General features: G+C 39.4%; 1 protein-coding gene across 1 annotated transcript in view; it reads left to right on the top strand.

Annotated features, from left to right (window-relative positions):
* iqgap2 (IQ motif containing GTPase activating protein 2) overlaps positions 1-23813 on the top strand; it is a 296840-nt gene that overhangs the window by 210990 nt on the left and 62037 nt on the right. The window contains 5 exon segments of the mRNA XM_073048258.1: positions 82-306; positions 2184-2324; positions 5005-5089; positions 9325-9557; positions 18955-19087. Coding sequence (XP_072904359.1) covers positions 82-306; positions 2184-2324; positions 5005-5089; positions 9325-9557; positions 18955-19087 — 817 coding nt within the window.

Below are 23813 nucleotides of genomic sequence, written 5' to 3'. Positions count from 1 at the left end.
TTTTAAAAATCCTAGGAATTTTTTCATCTTTAGATGAATTGTACCTCTGTCTCATTGTTTGTCCTCCACAATGATGCACAGGTCAAAAGTGGACCAAGTTCAGGAGATTGTGACTGGAAACCCTACAGTCATTAAAATGGTGGTCACCTTTAACCGAGGTACGCGAGGGCAGAATGCACTCAGACAGCTGCTTGCTCCAGTGGTGAAGGAAATTATGGAAAACAAAACACTCGCCATAAATACAAACCCAGTGGAGGTGTACAAGGCCTGGGTGAATCAGATGGAGATGCAAACTGGTGAAGCTAGGTTGGTAATGTATACTTGCTGATTAATTTAGAGCATGCTGTATGTATGTGATGTCGCGTTTGTTTGTACTGGGGCAGCGGGCACGTCACTTTGCAGTGCCAGCCAGCGTTTTGAGAAGGATTTCAAGCTCATGCAGAGGGTACAAAACAACATTTAAAAAAATGGAGAGCTTCAAATTATGAGAAAACCAAAAGAAAATGGGACCTAGTTTAATCAAAATAAAGGAAATAAGAGGTTAAAATTCATGTTTGATGAGTTTGATGAAGTTTTTTAAAAAAAAAAGTTTGGGTCCTGTTTTTTGGTCAGATTGTCACCAAAAGAGCAAGGGGAACTGAGATGCAGAATCCATAACAAATTTCTAAAGGTAACTACTACTTGACTTAAGGGAGCTTTAATACAGGAAGTAGCTATACCTTTTAGGAAGAGGTTACATGGCCTCTGGTGTAAAGTTTGGAAGCCTGAAAGCACACATTCAACAATTCAGGAACAGTTTCTTCCCCTCAGCCATCCAACTTCTGAATGGACTTTGAACCCATGAACACTACCTCACTACTTTTTTTATTTCAGTTTTTGAACTAATTTAATTTTACCAATCTATGCATAAATATGTACAGTATTACTGTAAGTCAGTCTTTTTCCTATATTATGTATTGCATTGTACTGCTGCCACAAAGTTTACAAATTTCATGACATTTGAAATATAAAAATTAAAATTTAAAAATCGGACTGGAGATGTTGGGAAGCTGAAGTAAAATCAAAATGCAGGAAAAACTCAGCATTTTCAAGCAACATCTGTGCAAAGAGAAACAATAAAAGATTAAGGCTGAAGATCATTTGTCAGAATTGGAAAGGAGAGAAAAGAAGCTATTACCGTAATGGCGTGACATGGGGACATGCTGTAAACTTGTCAATGAGTCGGCAACCTGGTCAATAAGTGAGTGGGAATAGTTAAGAGTGAGGTCGTCGACAAAAGAATGTAAGAGTTGTGAAGTGCAAAGCAGGAAGGCATGCCTGGTAGGTCAATCTGGTTACATACAGGACCTCTAGAGAGAGAAAAGGGAAAGAAATAAAAAAAGGTACTTAATATCACAGATTGATGATGATACAGATAGAAGAATCAAGTCATCTGAAATTGCATCTTTCAGTATTGAGTCTAGAAGATTGCAAAATGCCCATGCTGATTCTAAGCTTGTGTTGGGCCTCATTGTAACAGTACAAGAGACCAGAGGGTGTGGGCTGGAAAATTAAAGTGGCAGGCTGCAGGAAGCTTGATATTGTCCAACAGGATGGAACGTGGGTATTTCAAAAATTATCACACAATGTTTAGTATGTCGGATTGTGGTTTTCTCTATATTGGAGCTCTAAAGGTTTAAATAAATAAATGTAATTTAAATATATTTTTACAAATATTAAAACTAATTTTCTAAATCTAAACAGAATTAAGTAAACTATTTATCTACTTCTATACTGTGGGAAAATTAATGGGCTGACAGTTCTTGCTGCAGCCGTGGCTGAGGTGCTGGAAGTGAAGTGTATCCAGATGCTGCCTCAGTTTGTCAAGACCAGGCGAAAACTAGATTTCATTGGTCTTGAAGTTAATTTAAATAACTACCCTATATTCACGTAATTAATCTAGCTTTGAATTGCATATTGTGACAATCTTTAGATATTGGGAAATTTTAAGCACTGACATTCCAAATTCCTTCCAGTATTTCAACTTCACGTGTATCGGTGATTAGATAAAATGAGAAGTGCCGTGCTGTTGTGAAAGGAGCTCAGCTTTAATTCCTTTTTGCAGTATTTTGATCAGTCTTGTAAAAACTAGATGCTGTAAATTCTGTGCCTATGGGTAGTAGCAAATGTGTTGGTATTTACAGTAAACTGCCGTATGATGTAACAAGTGAGCAGGCCATGTCACATGAAGAAGTGAAGTCAAAACTGGAATCCTCCATGCAGAACCTCCAGACGGTCACTGACAAGGTTCTCACATCAATATGCACATCCTTAGATGCCATTCCGTAAGTATCAAATATATGATTCCGAAGGCAGCCAGATAGCTCAATGTGCCTATTGTCAAACAGGGGTTCCCCGCTTTTTCTATGCCATGGACTCCTGCCATTAACCAAAGGTTCCATGGACCCCAGGTTAGGAACCCCTGCTTTAAAGGAATACTCCCACTCTCTATAAAAATCAGGAAAAAGCACATGAAAAATACCTATCAGAAATGAAAGCAGTTTAAGTTTACTTGAAACTAATGAAAGGCTTCCTGCAAAACATTTATTTTATATTTTACAAATACTCATAATTAGAATGTTTGTCTGATTTGGCTTTCCATGTTGCAAATATGCTTTAATTTCAACTAAACTTTTGTAGAATATCTATGGTTTTGTTACATTTGAGTAACTGCTAGTTTTGATCTCTGGGGAAAAAATTATTCTGAACAAAACTAGCATGGTTGTTTATGTTTTCGTGTAGTTACTAATATTTTATAATTTACACAGGAGCCTTTCATAATTAGTGTTTTTCTCCAATTTGAATTTGCTGCAGGAAAAGTTGATAAAATGTTGGAAGTGAGGTATCCATTTCCAATTTCAAGATAGGGTTGTGTATGTGTTGGTGTCTGAACCCAGATGGAACTTTTGCAATGATGTTATTTTGGGCTGAAAATGGGTACGATTGGAAAATGGTAACAAAAGCATTTCACATGAACCTGTTGAGTAAACAAAATATTCTGAAAACTTGTCTGTGCCATAATTGTCAATTGTGCACTTGAATTGCTCTCTGCAAAAATTTACTTCCCCTTTTAAAGATGCAGGCTGACCTTAAATGGTAAAAACAGTCGATAATGTTGACATGCCTATGATCAAAGAACATCATCTGTAATGCTGGCTACGTATTAATGTTTATATTAATCAGGGGACTTCTGTGCTGGAGAACTTTTTTTAAGAGGACGCTCTCAAAATTGGTTACAAACAGTTTCTATTTTGGATTATGCTTTGGGTTAATTATCCAACCAATGTATTCTGATCATCGGGGTGGCACGGTAGCTTAGTGATTAGCACAACGCTTTAGAGTACCAGTGACCCAGGTTCAATTCCTGCTGCTGCCTGTAAGGAGATTGTGAGTTCTCCCTGTGACCGCGTGGGTTCCCTGTGGGTGCTCCGGTTTCCTCCCACAGCCAAGGACGGTAGGTTAATTGGTCATTGCAAATTGTTCCATGATAGGCTGGAGTTAAATCAGGGGTTGCTGGGCGGTGCACTCAAAGGGCTGGAAGAGCTTGTTCCGCCCCGAATCTTAATAAATAAATAAAATAAGTTTTAATTGTCCTTGTACGCAAAACTTAGGTACCACTAATTTAGGGTAAATTCTGATGATGGTTTGTACACTTCAAAATCAATTTGGTGAGCAATGAATATCAAACGAATAAACATTGAAGAGGTACATATGATTTATCTTCTGATTGTCCACAGTTATGAATTTGAGTTGCAGAAGCTAAGGAATGTGCAAAATAGAAACCCCTCAACAGTAAATTTACTTGGAACTTTGAATCGTGCTTAGTTCCCTGTTCCCAAAAGATGAATTCTTTTGCTCCTTCCTCAATTTCACTTTGTTAACTATTGTAATAACTGTAATGCAGATCTTATCAAAATGAAGCATATTATGAATAAAAGCATACCTAATTTAAAACTCGATGTTTGATGTGGCCATCCCTTTTCAAAATGAACATTAGGGATTTTTGCCATGAATTTCAAACAGCCGTAACAAGGGCAAAGATAGATTTAGTACTTGTGAATGTATTTAGGACATATTACTTGATGGCAGCCAGATCCTAATAAAGTCTACTTGACAGCTCAGAGGTTGCACAAGTTAATGCACTTTAGTTGAGGACAATTTTTGGGTGGGCAAAAGGGTAAGCCATCTCTTGAGGAATTTCAGGCATTTAGGCAGCATGGAGGGCAAGGTTATTAGCACTGTTCAGCCCGAGGATTCTGTTCCTTGCAACTGGGAAAACTAATTCCCCTAAGTCCGGCGCATAAGCAGAGGATTCAAGAAATGACACAAAGAATGGCTAACAGTTCAGGAACTCCTGTACACCAGTATGGGCAGATTCAGTTTAATTTTGGTATGTCTAATGGGGAAAATCCATCAGAAACAAATTGGATGTAAATGAGTAAACAGACATGTCACTTCAACTATATTATTTTCCTGATTTTAGAGTGCAGATAGATACATTTATTAAAAAAATTCTGAACTAATATTTATAAATTAAGGACATAGAATTCTGTGCAAGGGAGAACAGTTTCAAATTATGAGTATAGATGCCAGGACTCTATTTAATCTTGGGCATGGCAAACTATTTAAAATTCTGTAGCAATTGTGCAGGAAATCAGTCTCTCTTTTGCATATGCTGTAATAATTTAGGTTTCATTTAAAATAATTAGCTTACTTGCTGAATTAATCATTAAAAGTTTTGGTTTATCAAGCTAAATGAGTGCACTGAACTGCACTGTAGACCACAGGAAATCATTTTCTTTATTCACTTAGTAAAATGATTTATGTTAAAAGCATTTCAAGACCACTTAATTTTATTTTGCTTCATATGTCAAACCAACTTTTATTTTATCATGCTTGGATCCATTCTTACACTGATATTAATTTTTTTAATTTCTCATTGTTTTAATCCATTTGTCCATGTAGTTATGGAATGAGGTACATAGCCAAAGTTCTGAAGAGCTCGCTTCATGAGAAATTTCCAGATTCCACTGAGGATGAACTGCTAAAGGTAGCCCTGTGAAAGTCTATTAAGTTAGATTTTACTTCCACTAGCTTCACTAGGACTGGCAAATGGCATTCCACATCCGAATCCATTTTCGTATGAACTTTAACAAATTCTTAACAAATACAGTGGTTATTAGCTTTTTTTTAAATTTATGCCAGTGAAAACTCGGTCCCTTAAGAAATGGGGGGGGGGGGGGGGGAAGGTGGTAAATTTTGCGTTAAAGTTGAGGCAACCTTAAAGCTTAAAACTGTGTTTATTTTTGGATGGTTTTGTTTCTAAGAGAATTTTTTTTTTGCAATATTTTGTTTTGACTGTTTTATATTGTATATTGAATTTACATTACAGATGCTAATTGGAGCAAATATCCCTTCCTACTTCCTCTAGTCCTATCAGCAGCATCTTCTGGTATTTTTCTGTGTGAGCATACATCTTGCTTCCTTTTCAATATATTGGTGTCTTTTACCTCAGTTTCTCCAAGTAGTAGCAAGTACCCTACTTGCTGTACTCACTGTGGAAGGTTCCTGAATTCCTTAGTAGACTTACTTGGTGCTTTCTTCAATTAGTGGCCACTTGCTTTGCGGGCATCTTTTTAACACCTACCATGTGCACCTTCTTAAAGTGAGGAGGAACTGTTAAAGGTGGTGTCTGTGCAGGCATGCTAGACTTTATTTCCACTTGGGCTGGTAAGTTATGTCTCAAATCTGAATCAAGTTTTGTATATACAAAATAAACACTTTGACAACTTTCTTAAGAAGAGTTTTGATAGGCTTATTCCCGCAATCCTGATGTAGGGTCTTGATCCAAACTATTGACCATCCTTTTGCTTGCCTATTGACCTCCTCCAGCAGCGTGATTTTTTTTACTCCAGATTACAGCATCCGTATTCTCCTGAATCCTTCCCATGTCCCAGTCTTCACCTCCTTAAAGCAAAGAGCACTGTCCTGTTCACACCTTCTTGGAAGTTTATAATCTTCTTTTTCCATAGAACCATAGAACATTACAGCACAGAAACAGGCCTTTGGGTCCTTCTTGGCTGTGCTGAACCATTTTTCTGCCTAGTCCCACTGACCTGCACCTGGCCCATATCCCTCCATACACCTCTCATCCATGTACCTGTCCAGAATTTTTTTAAATATTAAAAGTGAGCCCACATTTACCACTTCATCTGGCAGCTCATTCCACACTCCCACCACTCTCTGTGTGAAGAAGCCCCCCCCCCAACGTTCCCTTTAAACTTCTCCCCCTTCACCCTTAACCCATGGCCTCTGGTTTTTTTCTCCCCTAGCCTCAGTGGAAAAAGCCTGTTTGCATTCAGTCTATCTATACCCATCATAATTTTATATACCTCTATCAAATCACCCCTCATTCTCCTACGCTCCAGGGAATAAAGTCCTAACCTCTTCAACCTTTCTCTGTAACTCAGTTTCTCAAGTCCCATCAACATCCTTGTAAACCTTCTCTGCACTCTTTCAAACTTATTAGTATCCTTCCTGTAATTTGGTGACCAAATCTGTACACAATACTCCAAATTCGGCCTCACCAATGTCTTATACAACCTCACCATAATATTCCAACGCTTATACTCAATACTTAGATTTATAAAGGCCAATGTACCAAAAGCTCTCTTTACTACCCTATCTACCTGTGACGCCACTTTTAGGGAATTTTGTATCTGTAATCCTAGATCCCTCTGTTCTACTGCACGCCTCAGTGTCCTACCATTTACCTTGTAAGTTCTACCTTGGTTTGTCCTTCCAAAGTGCAATACCTCACACTTGACTGTATTAAACTCCATCTGCCATTTTTCCAGCTGGTCCAGATCCCTCTGCAAGCTTTGTCCACTACACCTCCAATCTTTGTATCATCAGCAAATTTGCTGATCCAATTTGCCACATTATCATCCAGATCGTTGATATAGATGAGAAATAACAATGGACCCAGCACTGATCTCTTTCATTCCTTTAAGCCATGTAATCTCATACCAGTGTGTTTCAGATGGCTGGAAAGTGAAGTTAGTTTTATATTATCAAATAAAAAAGTAACTTTACGGCACCACTATTTGAATGCCAGAAACAGTATGGCTGCTTATTGAGCATCGTGCATGATGCCTTGTGTCATTTCACCTGCATGAATACCAGTTTTAATAGATTTAAAATGCCTGTTTTAAAGCTTGCCTGGGATGGGACGAGGGTGGATGAGACAGAGGTCGGGGGAAGATTATACCGTCTCTAGGAATAGTACTGCGTGCCTGAAGTCACAACATAGAACAGTACAGCACAGGTACAGGCCTCTCAGCCCACAATGTTGTGCTGAACCAGCTGAAAAGTGAAAGAAAAAACCTAATCCTTCCTATCTACACAATATGCAAACCCTCCATCTTCCTCATATCTAAATGTCTCTTAAAACCCTCTGATGTATTTACCTCTACCACCATACCATGCAGCACATTCCAGGCAGCCACCAGTCTCTGAGTAAAATCCATACCTCGCACATCCCCTTTGAACCTACCGCTCTCACCTTCAACGCATACCCTCTGATATTAGACACTTCTAACCTGGGAAACAGATTCACCCTGTCTACTCTATTTATGCCGCTCATAATCTTATAAACCTCTATCAGATCTCCCCTCAGCCTCCGCTGCTCCAGAGAAAACAACCCAGTTTGGATCTTTTCCATTTTATTCAACTTCTGATTATTTTAAAGCCTTGTATAATATATTTAAAGTAAAACCTTTTCTCCCCATTGGAATGTCTCAGTGATCTGACAAAAAATTTTATCCCCTAGAATCTTATAGCACATATTTATTTGCTTTAACAATAAGTAAACAAAAGATCCCTGCAATTTCCCTTAGATTTTTAACAATGTTCCTTGTTATTTTCTACAAAAGAGAAGTCGTAACATTGTTCAAGGTCTTGTTTACTGCAAACCTTATTGTGAAGAGGGTGAAATGTAGAGCACCAGTATACAAATGTGTACTTTCACATGATTCAAATAACCTTGAATATATGTTGCAAAACTGGTTCTGTGCACATCTCTATATTGAGTGCACAGATTACATATTAGTATATAAGCAGCCTAAATTGCTTGTAGGCATTGAACTCTATTCTGGAGTTTACACAAGAACTCACTGCATTTGTATCAGAAAGTAAATTTTTTAAAAGAGCAGAAGTCTTTCAGTTGTTTAAATCAAATAGTACCCAAAATGTACACGTAATATTTGAAGTTACATGTTAGACAATAAGTAATTTAAGTTTGAATACCATGAAATGAAAATCTAAGCATATGTTCAACCTGTTTTTGTTTTATGGCTAATCCCCTCAATGTAAGGTTTCAAAGATACATTTAATGTATACAATATACATCCTGAAATTCTTTTTCTTCGCAACCATACACAAACACAGAGGAGTGCCCTTGTACTGCTTCAGTGCTTTGCCAAGATCAATGGTTAAAATTCATTATTGCTGAATTTTATGAGCTTATTTTTCACAGTAATTTTCTAATAGTTTAATAGTTTAAGTACACAAATCTAACTCAATATACAAAAGTCTTCAAAATCATTCCATGTGGCTGCTGCTGATATTGGAAATTGGCGATTTTATAAAATGAAGATCCTAAACTTCCACGAACCATATTAGTTACTTGCCAGGGAATACTCGATGGTGAGAGGCTTGCATTTATTTTGAAATCTTAATACCATGTGTCAACCCCAAGGGATTTGCTGCCAGTGAAGTACTTCTTGAGGTGTAGTTACTGAGGCAAAACCAGAAATGTGATGGCTAACTCTGATGTAGCCAGCTCTCTCAAACAGCAGTGCAATAATAATTTCCTAATCTGATCTACTAAAGTTGACAGAGGGCTAAATGTTGGTTGGGACACTGGGGCATTGGCCCTACATTCCTGTCGAAAATAGTATCATTTTCTGTCCACCCAAGAAGGGCTAAACATGACCAACAAAATGCTACACATCCATCAGCATGGTGCCCTTCTGCTCAAGCCCACCTACGTTGACTTGAACACACAACCTGCTGATTTCGGCAAAAGTACTACCGACAAATCATGGCTGATACTTAAACACAATGCAATATAGATGATTATGGAATAATAATAATTAATTTGAGGTAGCTAGCTATATGTCATCAAAATTTTGGAGGTTAGAGTGGTTGCTATTCAACGAGGGAATCCAGTGTATAATAAATTCCTGCCAAAGTGATGCTGTTATTATCAATCTCTGTCTGCAGATTGTGGGCAACCTCCTTTACTATCGGTACATGAACCCAGCCATCGTTGCACCTGATGGATTCGACATCATAGACATGACGGCCGGCGGCCAGCTCCACCCCGACCAACGGCGGAACTTGGGTTCAGTTGCCAAAGTGCTGCAGCATGCCGCATCGAACAAGTTGTTTGAAGGTGAAAATGCCCAGCTGTCAGCGTTGAATGCCTATTTATCAGAGACATATCAAAAATTCAGGTAATTTGCATTATATAGAGACATATCAGAAATTCAGGTAATTTGCATTATATAGTAGCTATAACATACACTAATCTTTTTTTTCGCTCTGCACATCTGCTTTTTGGAAGTAGAAAAACAACAACTGACCTAAAAAAAAAAAAAAAAAATTATTTTAATGGAGAATTACCCCCATTGAACATTCCAAATCAAATGCAATTTGAGAGTTACAAGATCAATACTCTTTGATTAATTGAAAATCAGGAAAATCTGTGAAGATTCCAGATATCTGAAACAACAATAGAAAATGACAGAAGCACTCAACAGGCCTGACATCATCTGTGGAAAGAGAAACCGAGCCAATCATTTATCCATGCCAATGTAGTCAGAAAATGGTCATAGGAAAACCTTTTTCTCATAATCTGATTTATAAATTCACAGAGAAGTTGCTTCATGAAGTCCCTCTTAGTATTTTGAAAAATGTTGGGGTTAAAGATGTTGCAAGTGGTGATTTAGGTGGGAACTGCAAGTTGCATTCATCATAGACAGATTAAGATGAAGCAGCTTTGGATTATTTTTGTAAGTCTGGATTGTCCAACATTTTGTTCACTCATTGAAACAAAGTATGGAGAAGGATAGGACTGGACCCAGGGTTGAGATTTTTTATTGGAGAAAGGCTAACTTTGAGAAGATGCAAAAGGATTTAGAAGGAGTGGATTGGGACAATTTGTTTTATGGGAAGGATGTAATAGAGAAATGGAGGTCATTTAAAGGTGAAATTTTGAGGGTACAGAATCTTTATGTTCCTGTTAGGTTGAAAGGAAAGGTTAAAAGTTTGAGAGAGCCATGGTTTTCAACGTATATTGGTAACTTGGTTAGGAAAAAAATCTACAATAAATATAGGCAGCATGGAGTAAATGAGGTGCTCGAGGAATATAAAGAATGTAAGAAGAATCTTAAGAAAGAAATTAGAAAAGCTAAAAGAAGATATGAGGTTGCTTTGGCAAGTAAGGTGAAAATAAATCTGAGGGGTTTCTACAGTTATATTAATAGCAAAAGGATAGTGAGGGATAAAATTGGTCCCTTAGAGAATCAGAGTAGACAGCTATGTGTGGAGCCGAAAGAGATGAGGGAAATTTTGAACTATTTCTTTTCTTTGGTATTCACTAAGGAGAAGGATATTGAATTGTGTAAGGTAAGGGAAACAAGTAGGAAAGTTATGGAAACTATGACGATTAAAGTGGAGGAAGTACTGCAGCTTTTAAGGAATATAAAAGTGGATAAATCTCCAGATCCTGACAAGATATTCCCTCGGACCTTGAGGGAAGTTAGTGTAGAAATAGCAGGGGCTCTGACAGAAATATTTCAAATGTCATTAGAAACTGGGATGGTGCCGGAGGATTGGCGTATTGCTCATGTGGTTCCATTGTTTAAAAAGGGTTCTAAGAGTAAACCTAGCAAGTATAGGCCTGTCAGTTTGACGTCAGTGGTGGGTAAATTAATGGAAAATATTCTTAGAGATGGTATATATATGTTTGTAATTATCTGGATAGACAGGGTCTGATTAGGAACAGTCAACATGGATTTGTGCGTGGAAGGTCATGTTTGACAAATCTTATTGAATTTTTTGAAGAGGTTACGAGGAAAGTTGACGAGGGTAAAGCAGTGGATGTTGTCTATATGGACTTCAGTGAGGCCTTTGACAAGGTTCCGCACAGAAGGTTGGTTAGGAAGGTTCAATCGTTAGGTGTTAATATTGAAGTAGTAAAATGGATTCAAAAGTGGCTGGATGGGAGATGCCAGAGAGTAGTGGTGGATAACTGTTTGTCAGGTTGGAGGCCGGTGACTAGTGGTGTTCCTTGGATCTGTACTGGGTCCAATGTTGTTTGTCATATACATTAAAGATCTGGATGATGGGGTGATAAATTGGATTGGTGAGTATGCAGATGATACTAAGGTAGGTGGCGTTGTGAATAATGAAGTAGGTTTTCAAAGCTTGCAGAAGGATTTAGGCCAGTTTGAAGAGTGGGCTGAACGATGGCAGATGGAGTTTAATGCTGATAAGTGTGAGGTGCTACATTTTGGTAGGAATAATCCAAATAGGACATACATGGTAAATGGTAGGGCATTGAAGAATGCAGTAGAACAGAGTGATCTCAGAATAATGGTGCATAGTTCCCTGAAGGTGGAATCTCATGTGGATAGGGTGGTGAAGAAAGCTTTTGGTATGTAGGCCTTTATAAATCAGAGCATTGAGTATAGGAGTTGGGATGTAATGTTAAAATTGTACAAGGCATTGGTAAGGCTGAATTTGGAGTATTGTGTACAGTTCTGGTCACCGAATTATAGGAAAGATGTCAACAAAATAGAGAGAGTACAGAGGAGATTTACTAGAATGTTACCTGGGTTTCAGCACCTAAGTTACAGGGAAAGGTTGAACAAGTTAGGTCTTTATTCTTTGGAGTGTAGAAGGTTGAGGGGGGACTTGATAGAGGTATTTAAAATTATGAGGGGGAGAGATCGAGTTGACGTGGATAGGCTTTTTCCATTGAGAGTAGGGGAGATTCAAACAAGAGGACATGAGTTGAGAGTTAGGGGGCAAAAGTTTAAGGGTAACACGAGGGGGAATTTCTTTACTCAGAGAGTGGTAGCTGTGTGGAACAAGCTTCCAGTAGAAGTGGTAGAGGCAGGTTCAGTATTGTCATTTAAAGCAAAATTGGATAGGTATATGGACAGGAAAGGAATGGAGGGTTATGGGCTGAGTGTGGGTCAGTGGGACTAGGTGAGAGTAAGCGTTCGGCACGGACGAGAAGGGTCGAGATGGCCTGTTTCTGTGCTGTAATAGATATATGGTTATAAAGTATGGGGCAGTGGTCCAGAGTGCAAGTGGGAAGGGCAGCCAGTGGCAGAGGTTGGGACTTGTCAGCTGGGTGTGTTTGGAGTCTGGGTCTGGGGCAGGAACACTGAACTCTCAAACAAATAAGTTTTTTTCTGAGAGGATGACTGGGAAAATTTGGGACAGAGCTGTAGATATGCTTTGCTTGACTTTAGTGGGGTTTTTGAGAAATTCCTGCACAGTAGGCTGGTCTAGAAGGTTAAATTACAAAGGATCCAAGGAATGTTAGCAAACTAGATCCAAAATTGTCTTGGTGATGGGAAGCAGAGAGTTGTAGTAAAAGGATGTTTCTCCTGACTAAAAAGTTTTTAAGTGATACAGAAACTGATTCTGGTACCCTATGTAAGTAACTTAGATGCAAATGTAGATGGTCTGATTAGTAAGTTTGTAGACAGCATAAAAATTGATCAAGTTGTAGATTAGATCATAAGACAAAGGAGTGGTATTGGGCCATTCAGCCAGTTGAGTCACTTTTGCTAATCTGTCATGACTGATTTATTATTCCTGCCAACCCCATTCTCCTGCCTTCTCCCCGTAACCTTTGACATCCTTACTAATCAAGAGCCTATCAACCTCCACTTTAAACATACCTTATGACTTGGCCTCCACAGCCGACTGTGGCAATGAATTCAACAGATTCACTTCCCTCTGGCTAAAGAAATTCCTCCTCATCTCTCTTCTAAATAGATGTCCCTCTACTATGAGGCTGTGCCCTCTGGTCCTGGATTTTCCCCGATGGCAAATAAGGTTGTCTAAGAATGCACTGGACATCAGGCGGAAGGCTGGGCAGAGCAGTGGCAGAAAAGTGGGAGGCAACACACTTGGGGAAGTCACATTCTGGCAGGACATAGAGTACAATGGCAGGGACCCTCAGAGCAACCTGGGATGTAGGTTTGTAGCTTGTAGCTTAGGTGGATATGGTAATGAAGAATCCATTTGGTGTGCTTGCCTTCATAGGGTGAGGCATTGAGTAGAAGAGTTGGGATGTCACGTTGCAGTTGTTACTCAAAACATTGATTATATTGCAGTTGGAGAATTGTGAACTGTTCTTGTTGCTACACTGCAGGAAAGATGTGGTAACAATAGAATAAGTCCGAAGAGATTCACCAGGTTACTAACTGGGATGGAGGGCTATAGTTACAAACATTGTAGAAGGAGGGGTTGACTAGGCTGGCTTTATTCTGACTGGAATTTGAGAGCACAAAAGATGACCTTCTAGAGGTTAGCATGGTTATGAGAGGGATAGATAGAGATTTTCTTTCCCCAGGGTACCACAGTGTAAAATTAGAAAGCACAGGTTTAAGATAAGAAGGGACAAACTTCTTGGATGGGTCTTCTTAGAGGGGTAAACGTTTCACAGAGTGAGCAGAAGTTATCTGGAATGGGCTTCCAGAGGAGGTGGTGGAGGAAGGGACAATTACAGCTGAGCAGATAGTTAGAAAAGAAAGGTGAATGTGGAGCAACACTAACCTATAGAATTAGTGTAGATTGGCATCAATGTCAGCATGGATGAGGTGGGCCAGTGTGGCCAATTTCTGTGTTTGATTCTGTGAAGTTGCATTTTGTAGACTTGAACATGGAACCTTCGTGCTCCATTGGGTCCACTGAAAATGTATTTTATCTGTGTGTAATGTGTTTTCAAAAAGAAAATTAAAGGTTTATTGGGTAGTAATAGGAGAAACATCTGGGAAATAGGCTCACCGGGCACCACCGAAGTCGTAAATGTTGTTTTACTATGTTCTTGTTGTTTTACTATGGTAACTGTTTTGTGAGTGGAGCAGTGGGGGGGGGGGGGGGGGGGAGGGGTGAACATATTGGCATCAATACTGTGAAGAGAGGGAATAATTGTAACAGTGAAGAGTTGGTAAACAGTATAAACTTCAGCAAATCTAGAATTTGTGCCCACTGCCCATGATTACAGATTGCCCGTTTTTTTTTTTAGGAAATCTGAGTTCTGAAGTTCAGTAATTTTGCCTTCTGTTTTCTTCCTCCATTTGTGGTTCTAATTATGTCAACAGGTTAGTTAACTAAAAATACATCAGGCATGCAATTCAAAATCACTTTACAGTAAAGAGTTGTTGAATTTACTGGCAGGATTTTCTACTCTCGTCTGCAATCCCCATGCTAGGATCACTATTGTCAGTGACGGTGCCCCTGGATGAGATCTTGCATGGTATAAAGGATCCCTGATCATTAAGGTCAGGATGACTCATTGCATTCACTTGGAGTCATTCAGTGAAACCAAGGAGATGATAAACCAAGCTGGCCTGGTCTGCAAATGTTATTGGCAGCACGTCAAATGTTTTTGTTCATTGAAACATTTTCCTGTATGTGATTGCTGGAGCATTTTTCTGTATTTACTTTAACTGCCTTCTTCAACTTCACAGTGATGTTCTTGTTTTTAATTTAGTGTTTCTGTTTGAAACCTCTTGTATTGATTTGAGATGTCTAGATCTAATTTAGGGTTCTGTTGCCAACGCAAAGATTTGGTAGGTGGTTGTTTACACTCTGTGTGAGGTTGGCTGGAAGTAATACAAAGTTGAAGTTGAAGCCAATTGCTACTGATTAGTAAATCTAATAGAGAATTTATAGTCTGAGTCATTCATACGTTTTATATTTGGCTAAAGTTTATACCCCCAGTGACCACTTTATTAGGTAAACCTATACACCTGCTTGTTAATGCAAATATCTAATCAGCCAATCATGTGGCCACAGCTCAATTCATGAAAGCATGCAGATATGGTCAAGAAGTTCAGTTGTCGTTCAGACCAAACAACAGAATGGGGAAGAAATGTGATCTGAATAACTTTGACCATGGTATGATTGTTGGTGCCAGATGGGGTGGCGGGTGCATTTCAGGAACTGCTGATTTCCTGAGATTTTCATGCACAACAGTCCCTAGAGTTTATAGAAAATGGTGCAAAAATCCAGAAGAAAATTCCACTGTGCAACAATTCTGTGGACGAAAATGCCGCCTTCATTATAGAGTCAAAAGAGAATGGCCAGACTGGTTAAAGCTGACAGGAAGGCAACAGTAACTCGAGTAACCATGCACTACAACAGTGGTGTGCAGAAGTGCAGTAGGTGGGCTTCAGCAGCAGAAGACCACACCGAGTTCCACTCCTGTATCTAATAAAATGACCACTGAGTGTAAATGGAACAATAATTGATTTAGTTCCTGTGAAAATGGAAAATGTCGTTCCAAGTAAGTAGTGCTGAATATTAGTTCCTGAAGAAATAAAAATTAATGTAACAGGGAACTGCTGGAGGTGGGTTTTGTTGTGCAAGCGACCATGGAACAGGCTGTGGTGAGTCTTACTAACCAAATGCTTTCAGTTTCTTTTAATGAAAATGAGACCAGTGCTTAGAGTGCATTCGAAGGGTGAAGCAAAGAGATTGGAGCAAGCAAATAGATTTGGTGAAATAAAAAGGTCACAGGATTGTGGAGGTGATAGCAGGGAGGAGGAAATTGGAAAGGTTTGAGCAGGGCCAACAAATAAATTGATGTACAGGAATGAACGATTTGCATTCTAATGGGAAATGAAGTTTGAAGAAATCTGTAACCTGGGTTGGTTATTACATGGATAAGCTCAAGTATATGGAAGGCAAAAGACAAGAGCGAAAACAAGATGTCATTGAAATTGTATGTCCCTGAATGTCAAAAGCATTAGCCAAGGTTTCACCATCAGGCAGGCAAAGAGAGTTGATGTCACAAAGGTTGAACGCTTAGTGTTTCTAGTAGAAAGTACAGGTTCAGGTTCTAAACGTACTTCTGCAGTGGGACCAGAAATAGCAAGACATTTGCTTCATTCTGAAACAGTAGCCAGGAGAAAGGTAGAATCTGTACCAGCCCTTGCAAAGGCTTCACAGTTTGCTCTTCCCAGTTCTCCTGGGGGAGGAAAATTTGTGGCATACAAAGGTTGTTCTTGGGCAAGTGGTTTGAGTGCACTTTGCCACTGGGAGGAATGGGGTTGCACAGAAATAATACTGCGCAGTGCTAGCATGCATGGGGGAAGCCAATCCTGCAGCTAGTGATGTCTCCAAGGGAACCAGATGTTTAGAGATACTTTAAACATCAAGATTACAGCTAGTAAATTTAAAAGCAAATATTACCATATTTACCTCATCAGAGCATGCAAACAGGTTCTTCAGCTACTGTGTCCACAGTATCAATTTTTTTTTACATAATCTTTACTAGTGACAGTCTTCCTCCACTATCCCGTTCACATTTGTGTCGCTACAACCTCACATAGTGCCATAAGCATTAAAATCCCCTTACCATTAGCTAACAAATTTCCAATGTTGCATTGTAGGATTTTCAAAACAAAGAAAGTCATCCCTTGATGCTTTTCTGCAGCTATTAATAGAATTTCAATTTTTTTCTATCCTGTGTTTAGTTTGTGCTGTACAGTTTGCCACATCTACCATGAAAGTAACAAATTTTAGTATATCGACAGTCAACAAACCTTTGTTATAAAATCATGCACTTAACACACTCACTTTAATCTTGGATATTAATTAGACCCATTGACACTGTCTTCTGTACTTGAAATGCCCATGTCTACCCAAGCATGCTACACTTCCAAAACTTTCTTATATACAGGACACCCTGCATGAGCAGATCTATGTTCCCCTCTACAGTTGCTACATTTTGGCGTACTGCCTTCTCTATAATTACCATAATCATGTACATCTACAGATTTCGGAGTTGCATATTGATGCATGCTTTTATAATAAATGAAACTTTGAACAGAACAGCACTGCTTTTTATCCCTATACACAGCTGCTACATGACCAAACTTCTGCCACTGGAGCAGCACATAGATGCAAACCATATCTTACATTACACCATTCAACAAATTACTTTCCCATCAAATTTAATCAACACAGATAAGCTACCTGTTCATATTCCAGCACCAAACCTTTTGTAAACATTTAGCATCCACAACTTTTCCCTCAACTAAACTATTTTTGACTTGGTCTATGGATACATAAACAGGCACTCCTGTAATCACTCCCCCACGCTACTGCCATTCTATATAATTCCTTAGTGTTTCTTTCCTTCCACAGCTTTTAACCCTAAAGCTTTACTCACATTGCTTGCCATCTTTACAAAACACCAAAAGCATCCCATCTCTTGAAAGTCCTGCGCCCACAATTTCTCCTAAGGCTTTTTTTAGATACTTAGTTAATCTAATTGGATTGATATCAGAAACAGGTCCACTTCCATAAATACAATATTTTAAACACTACTTTTTTATTTAAATCATGTCTACTGTCTTCATCACTGGATGATAGGCCATTGCATCCCACAATTGTCCACTTATTTTAGCCTTTCCCCAGAAATCTGCCATTTGCCTTCCTCCATATAACTCCTATGACACAATACTCATTCACTACTTCTGTTGTCTTAGTCACTTCCTGACATCTCTCCTCCACAGTACTTGACTGAAACACTCTATTCACGCCCGCACTCGATGCTGGGTCGCACATCCATTATTTGCTTGGCAGATGATGACACTTTAATGAGAAATTAACCTATCAGCATAAGCGAAACCTGAGATTTCTAGTTTTCTTTTCACCAGATGTTGCAATGGTATAAGTTTCTGCTTCACCTGGTTGGTGCCAGCAAGCTGCCAAGCCAACATGATTAACATGTTACATGATGGGATACTGACCTCTTCACTAACGTAGACAGAGAATACAAAACTGATTCACAAGAGTAGTCTACCATTTTTAGTTTTTACCTTTCCCTTCTCCAGCTCTGTATCCCTTTTGCCAATCACCTTTCCGGCTCTCAGCTTCATCCCACCCCCTCCGGTCTTCTCCTATCATTTCGCATTTCTCCCTCCCCCTCCGACTTTAAAATTTCTTACTATCTTTCCTTTCAGTTAGTCCTGACAAAGGGTCTCGGCCCGAAACGTCGACAGTGCTTCTCCCTATAGATGCTGCCTGGCCTGCTGCGTTCCACCAGCATTTTGTGTATGTTGCTTGAATTTCCAGCATCTGCAGATTTCCTCGTGTTTACCATTTTTAGAGGGTTTTTTTTAAGGCATTTGTATTGATTTATCACAATAGTTGCGACTTTCTGCACTTACTGCTGGTTTTCAATTGTTTTATACTTGGAGGGCTTAACAGGAGTTTTGAACTTAGCCAAGGCAAGTTAGATATGGTGGTTGATTTAACTTCATCCATTTGCTTTTTTTAAACTGAGATACAGCACTTTCGACCTTTTGACCTTGATCACACAGTAACCCCCCCAATTTAACCCTAGCCTAATCATGGGACAATTTACAATGACTAATTAACCTATCAACTGGTAGGTCTTTGCAACGTGGGAGGAAATTCGGGCACCCAGAGGAAGCCGAATGGTCACTGACAGTGGCGGGAATTAAAGCCTGGTCGCTTGGACCATAAAACATCGTGCTAGCCACTACACTACTGTGCCACCCCATCTCAAAACAAAGCAATAATGAGAACCTAATGACTTACTAATCACACCTTTCTTTTTGCTGTTTGCAGGAAGTTTTTCCAAGCAGCTTGTGACGTGCCAGAACCCGAAGAAAAGTTTAATATTGATGAATACTCTGACATGGTGACGTTAAGCAAACCTGTTATTTACATCTCCATTGAAGAAATTATAAACACTCATTCGGTAGGTGTCAAAATCTGTGTTTGGCAAAACTGCTTGAGTAAATGTCTTTCTTTTTAATGTGCACAAACAGAACTTTTATGTGTCACCTCTAAGAAATGTTTCAGAAACATGTAAAACGAAAATTTGGACCTCGTGTGAAAGAAAATTACTGGCATTGGTAACCGACATTTTAGACAAAAATATTGGATGTTAAGGAGTTGAATGAATTTAACAGTGAAATTGGAGAGCATGGTGCCTTGCTGAGTGGAAGATTGGCTTCCAGTTATATACTGAATGTGAGCAGTGTTCAGCACACATGAACTGTATTGAGTTTTAGACCCGTGAACGCTACAAAACTAAGAGATGTGAAACTACAAAGGGATTTGCAGACGTATGACTTTAAAATTTGAGATTGTGAGGAAATGACATAGATAAATGAAGGCAGTGAGAAGGTCGTAGAGCATGTGGGTTGGTTGCAGGCAAAGCAATTTTGCATGAACTGATGATTACTGGAGTGACGTGGAGTCATAGAAGAAATCGCCTACTCTGTCTGTGTATGGTTCTCTGGGCAAGTGAACCAACCGGAGTAAAGCTGTTTTTAAGAAGCTGAGGAAAGGTGAAGAGGTTGGGCCAGTGCTATATGGGGTGGAGACTAACAACATGCTTATTCATCATTGTAAAGGAGCTGAACAGTGTATCAGCCTGGCCTAGGAGCAAATAAAGGTAATTGTGGTGCTAGTTTAATCTAAAGAACAGTACAAGAACTAGATTGCTGAGTTTGGAATACAAGAGGTCCTGTTTAAGAATTTTAAGAACCACGGTGATTTTTGTGAGTTTCCTGGGGTATCATCAACCTGTCAAGTTGAAAGTTATGAACAGATCGATTTTGCTATATGGAAACTTTCACCTGCATGTGCCATGCACTTTAATTAAGCAACATTTGCTTTACTTTTGACTAAATTTGCTTGTTGATCCATGTCAACAATCCTTTCCCTGTCAATATCTTTGTCCAATAAGCATCTGTAATTTCCAGTGCAACATCATCCACACCATCTGATTCATCTTCTATATATATATATATATAAATTTGTTAGGTGAATTTTTTAACAATTTTATCCGGTTGTTTGGACTTCCCTTCCCAAGCCTCCACCTCCTCCTCTTTGATTCTCGGTAGCTATCCTAAACTTAAAGTTGCTGCTCCAATGTGGAGCGGTACTCATCTGTCACATACTATAAAGAATAATGCTGATAGTCCTCTTTCTTTTTCTTTTGTCTGTAATTGGAATGTATTGCACAGCTTTGCTGTAAGTTCTCAATGCTCCTACAGAATCATTAGTCTATCTGGGACAGAAGAAAAGTGTGCATGTGTGCGTGCGTGCATTCGTGTCTATTGTTTATAAGCACATTGTTTATGAATCTGGCTTCTGAAGATCTTTTCTCTGTGTAATATAATCATGTACCAAAACTGCTACATGTTCCATGTATGAAACTTGCCCAGTTGGCAAGTACTGTATATATTAAATGATGTCTAATTTGGTGTTCGGCATTTTTGCAATGTTCAAATTGCAATACTTGAATGAAGATCCATTAACTGAATTCAGCTGTTATTTAAATAGTTCCAATTAAAAAGAGTTAAGTCTTACAATGAGATAAATGTTACAGAGTGCATCTGGATACCTCTTTATACAAAGTAGTTTGCAGCCATAAGTCCATAAGACATAGGAGCAGAGTTAGGCCATTTGGCCCATTGAGTCTACTCTGCTAGTCAATCATGGCTGATCCTTTTCTGCTCTACTCAGCCCCACTCCCCAGAATTCTCCCCATAGCAGTTGATGCCACATCCAATCAGGAACCTGTTAGGCTCTGCTTAGGTACACTCAACGACCTGGCCTCCACAGCTGCCAGTGGCAACAAGTTCCACACATTCACCACCCTCTGGCTAAAGAAATTTCTCCTCATCTGTTTTAAATGGACACCCATCTATCCTCAGGCTGTGCCCTCCTGTCCTTGACTCCCCCACCATGAGAAACATCCTTTCCACATCTACTGTCTAAGCCTTTCAACATTCAAAAGGCTTCAATGTAATCCCCCCTCATCCTTCTAAATTCCAGCAAGTACAGACCCAGAGCCATCAAACGTTCCTCGTATGATAACGCTTTCATTCCCAGAATCATCCTTGTGAACCTCCTCTGGACCCTCTCCAATGGCAGCATGTCTTTTGAATCAGGAGCCCAAAAATGTTCACAGAATTCAAGGTGAGGCCTCACCAGTGCCTCCCCATCACACTCCTACTCTTGTATTCTAGACCTATTGAAATGAATGCTAACATTGCATTTGCCTTCCTCACCACTGATTCTACTTGCAAGTTAACATTTAGGGTGTTCAGCACAAGCACTCCCAAGTTCCTTTGCATCTCAGATTTTCCCCATTTTGAAAATAGTCTGCACATTTATTTCTTCTACTATAGTGCATGACCATGCATTTTCCAATGTTGTATTTCATTTGCCACATTTTGCCCATTCTCCTAATCTCTCCACATCCTTCTGCATCCTACCTGTTTCCACGACACTATCTGACCCTCCATCATTCTTAATATCATCTGCAAACTTGCCAACAAAGCCATCTATTCCATCATTTAATTCATTTATATACAGCATAAAAAGAAGTGGTCCCAACACCGACCCCTGCGGACACCATTAGTCACTGGCAGCCGACCAGAAAAGGATCCTTTTATTCCCACTCACTGCCTTCTACCAATCAGCCAATGCTCTAACCATACCAGCAACTTTCCTGTAATACCATGGGGTCATCACTTGATAAGCAGCCTCATGTGTGGCACCTTGTCAAAGGCCTTCTGAAAGTCCAAATATAAAACATCCTCTGCATCCCCTCTATCTATCCTACTTGTAATCCCCTTGAAAAATTCCAAAAAGTTAGTCAGGCAAGATTTTCCCTTAAGGAAACCATGCTGACTTAGTCCTATCTTGACCTGTGTCACCAAGTACTCCATAACCTCATCCTTAACAATTGACTCCAACATCTTCCCAACCACTGAGGTCAGTCTAACTGGTCTATAATTTTCTTTCTGCTGCCTTCCTCCTTTCTTAAAGAGTGGAGTGGCATTTGAAATTTTCCAGAACTCTGGCACCATGCCAGAGTCCAATGATTTTTGAAAGATCATTAATGCCTCCACAATATCTACCACTAGCTCTTTCAAATCCCTGCGGTGCAGTTCATCTGGTCTGGTTGACTTATGTACCCTTAGGTCTGTCAGCTTTTTTTGCATCTTCTCCATTGTATTAGTAACTACACTCACTCCTCTTCCCTCCCACCCTTCAACAACTGGCACACTGTTAGTGACTTCCATAATGAAGAATACTCATTTAGTTCATCTGCAATCTCCTTGTCTTCCACTGTTATTTCTCCGGCCTTATTTTCTAGAGGTCCTATATCCACTCTCATCTCTCTTTTATTACATACTTGGAAAAAGCTTTAACTATCCACTTTGTTATTGTTTGCTAGCTTGATTTCATATTTCATCTTTTCCCTCCTAATGATTCTTTTAGTTGCCCTGTGTAGGTTTTTAAAAGCTTCCAATCCTCTGCCTTCCTGCTAAGTTTTGCTTTGTTGAAAGCAAAAAATTGCTCTCTCTTACTTTTACATTAGCTATGACTTTCCTTGTCAGCCACAGTGGTATTATTTTGCCATTTGAGTATTTCTTTGTTTTTGGAATGCTCATGTCCTGCACCTTCCTCATTTTCCCCAGCAACTCTCACCATTGCTGCTCTGCTGACATCCCTGCCGGTATCTCCTTCCAATTTACTTTGGCCAACTCCTCTCTCATACCACTGTAATTTCCTTGACTCCGCTGAAGTACTGCAGCGTCAGACTTTACTTTCTCCCTATCAAATTTCAAGGGGAACTCAATCTTGTGATCACTGGTTCCTAATGGTTATTTTACCTTAAGGTCCCTAATCACGTCTGGTTCATTACATAACACCCAATTGAGTATAGCTGATCCCCTAGTAAGCTCAATGATAAACTGCTCTAAAAAGCCATCTTATAGGCATTCAACAAGTTCACTCTTGTGAGATCCATTACCAACTTGATTTTCCCAATCGACCTGCATGTTGAAATCTCCAGTAACTATCATAACATTACTCCTTTGACTCACCTTTTCCATTTCCTGTTGTAATCAGCTCCTCCCTGCTACTGTTGGGAGGCCTGTATTTAACTGCCTTCAGAGTTCATTGACCCTTGCAGTTTTTTAACTCAGCTCACAAAGATTCAATATGTTCAGATCCCTTGTCACATCTTTCTACTGATCTGATGCCATTCTTTACCAGCAGAGCCATGCCAACCCCTCTGCCGACCTCCCTATCCCTCTGATACAATGTGTAACCTTGGACATTCAGCTCCCAACTACAACCATCCGTCAGCTACGTTTCAGTGATGGCCACAACATTGTAACTGATAATCTGTAATAGTGCAATAAAATCATCCACCTCATTTCTTAGTGATTCGTACAATTAATAGATAATAGGAGTAAATTCAGTTATTGCAATCAAATATTGCAAGCATGGCTCAACATGAAGTTAGATGCACTTTGATTATAATGGTTTGCCTCTTCTACCTCCAAACGCTCAACAAATAGCCCCTCCTACTTGCCCCATTTCGGTTTGTCCTTTCACTGGGCTTACAGTATGCTGTCTCTGTCCTGCTTTTTGATCTTCCTATTGAACCATTC

Source organism: Hemitrygon akajei, chromosome 6, assembly GCF_048418815.1.
Source record: "Hemitrygon akajei chromosome 6, sHemAka1.3, whole genome shotgun sequence".
Lineage (NCBI taxonomy): Eukaryota > Metazoa > Chordata > Chondrichthyes > Myliobatiformes > Dasyatidae > Hemitrygon > Hemitrygon akajei.
Note: the sequence above shows the minus strand (reverse complement) of the source record. Positions and strands in the feature narration are given on the sequence as shown.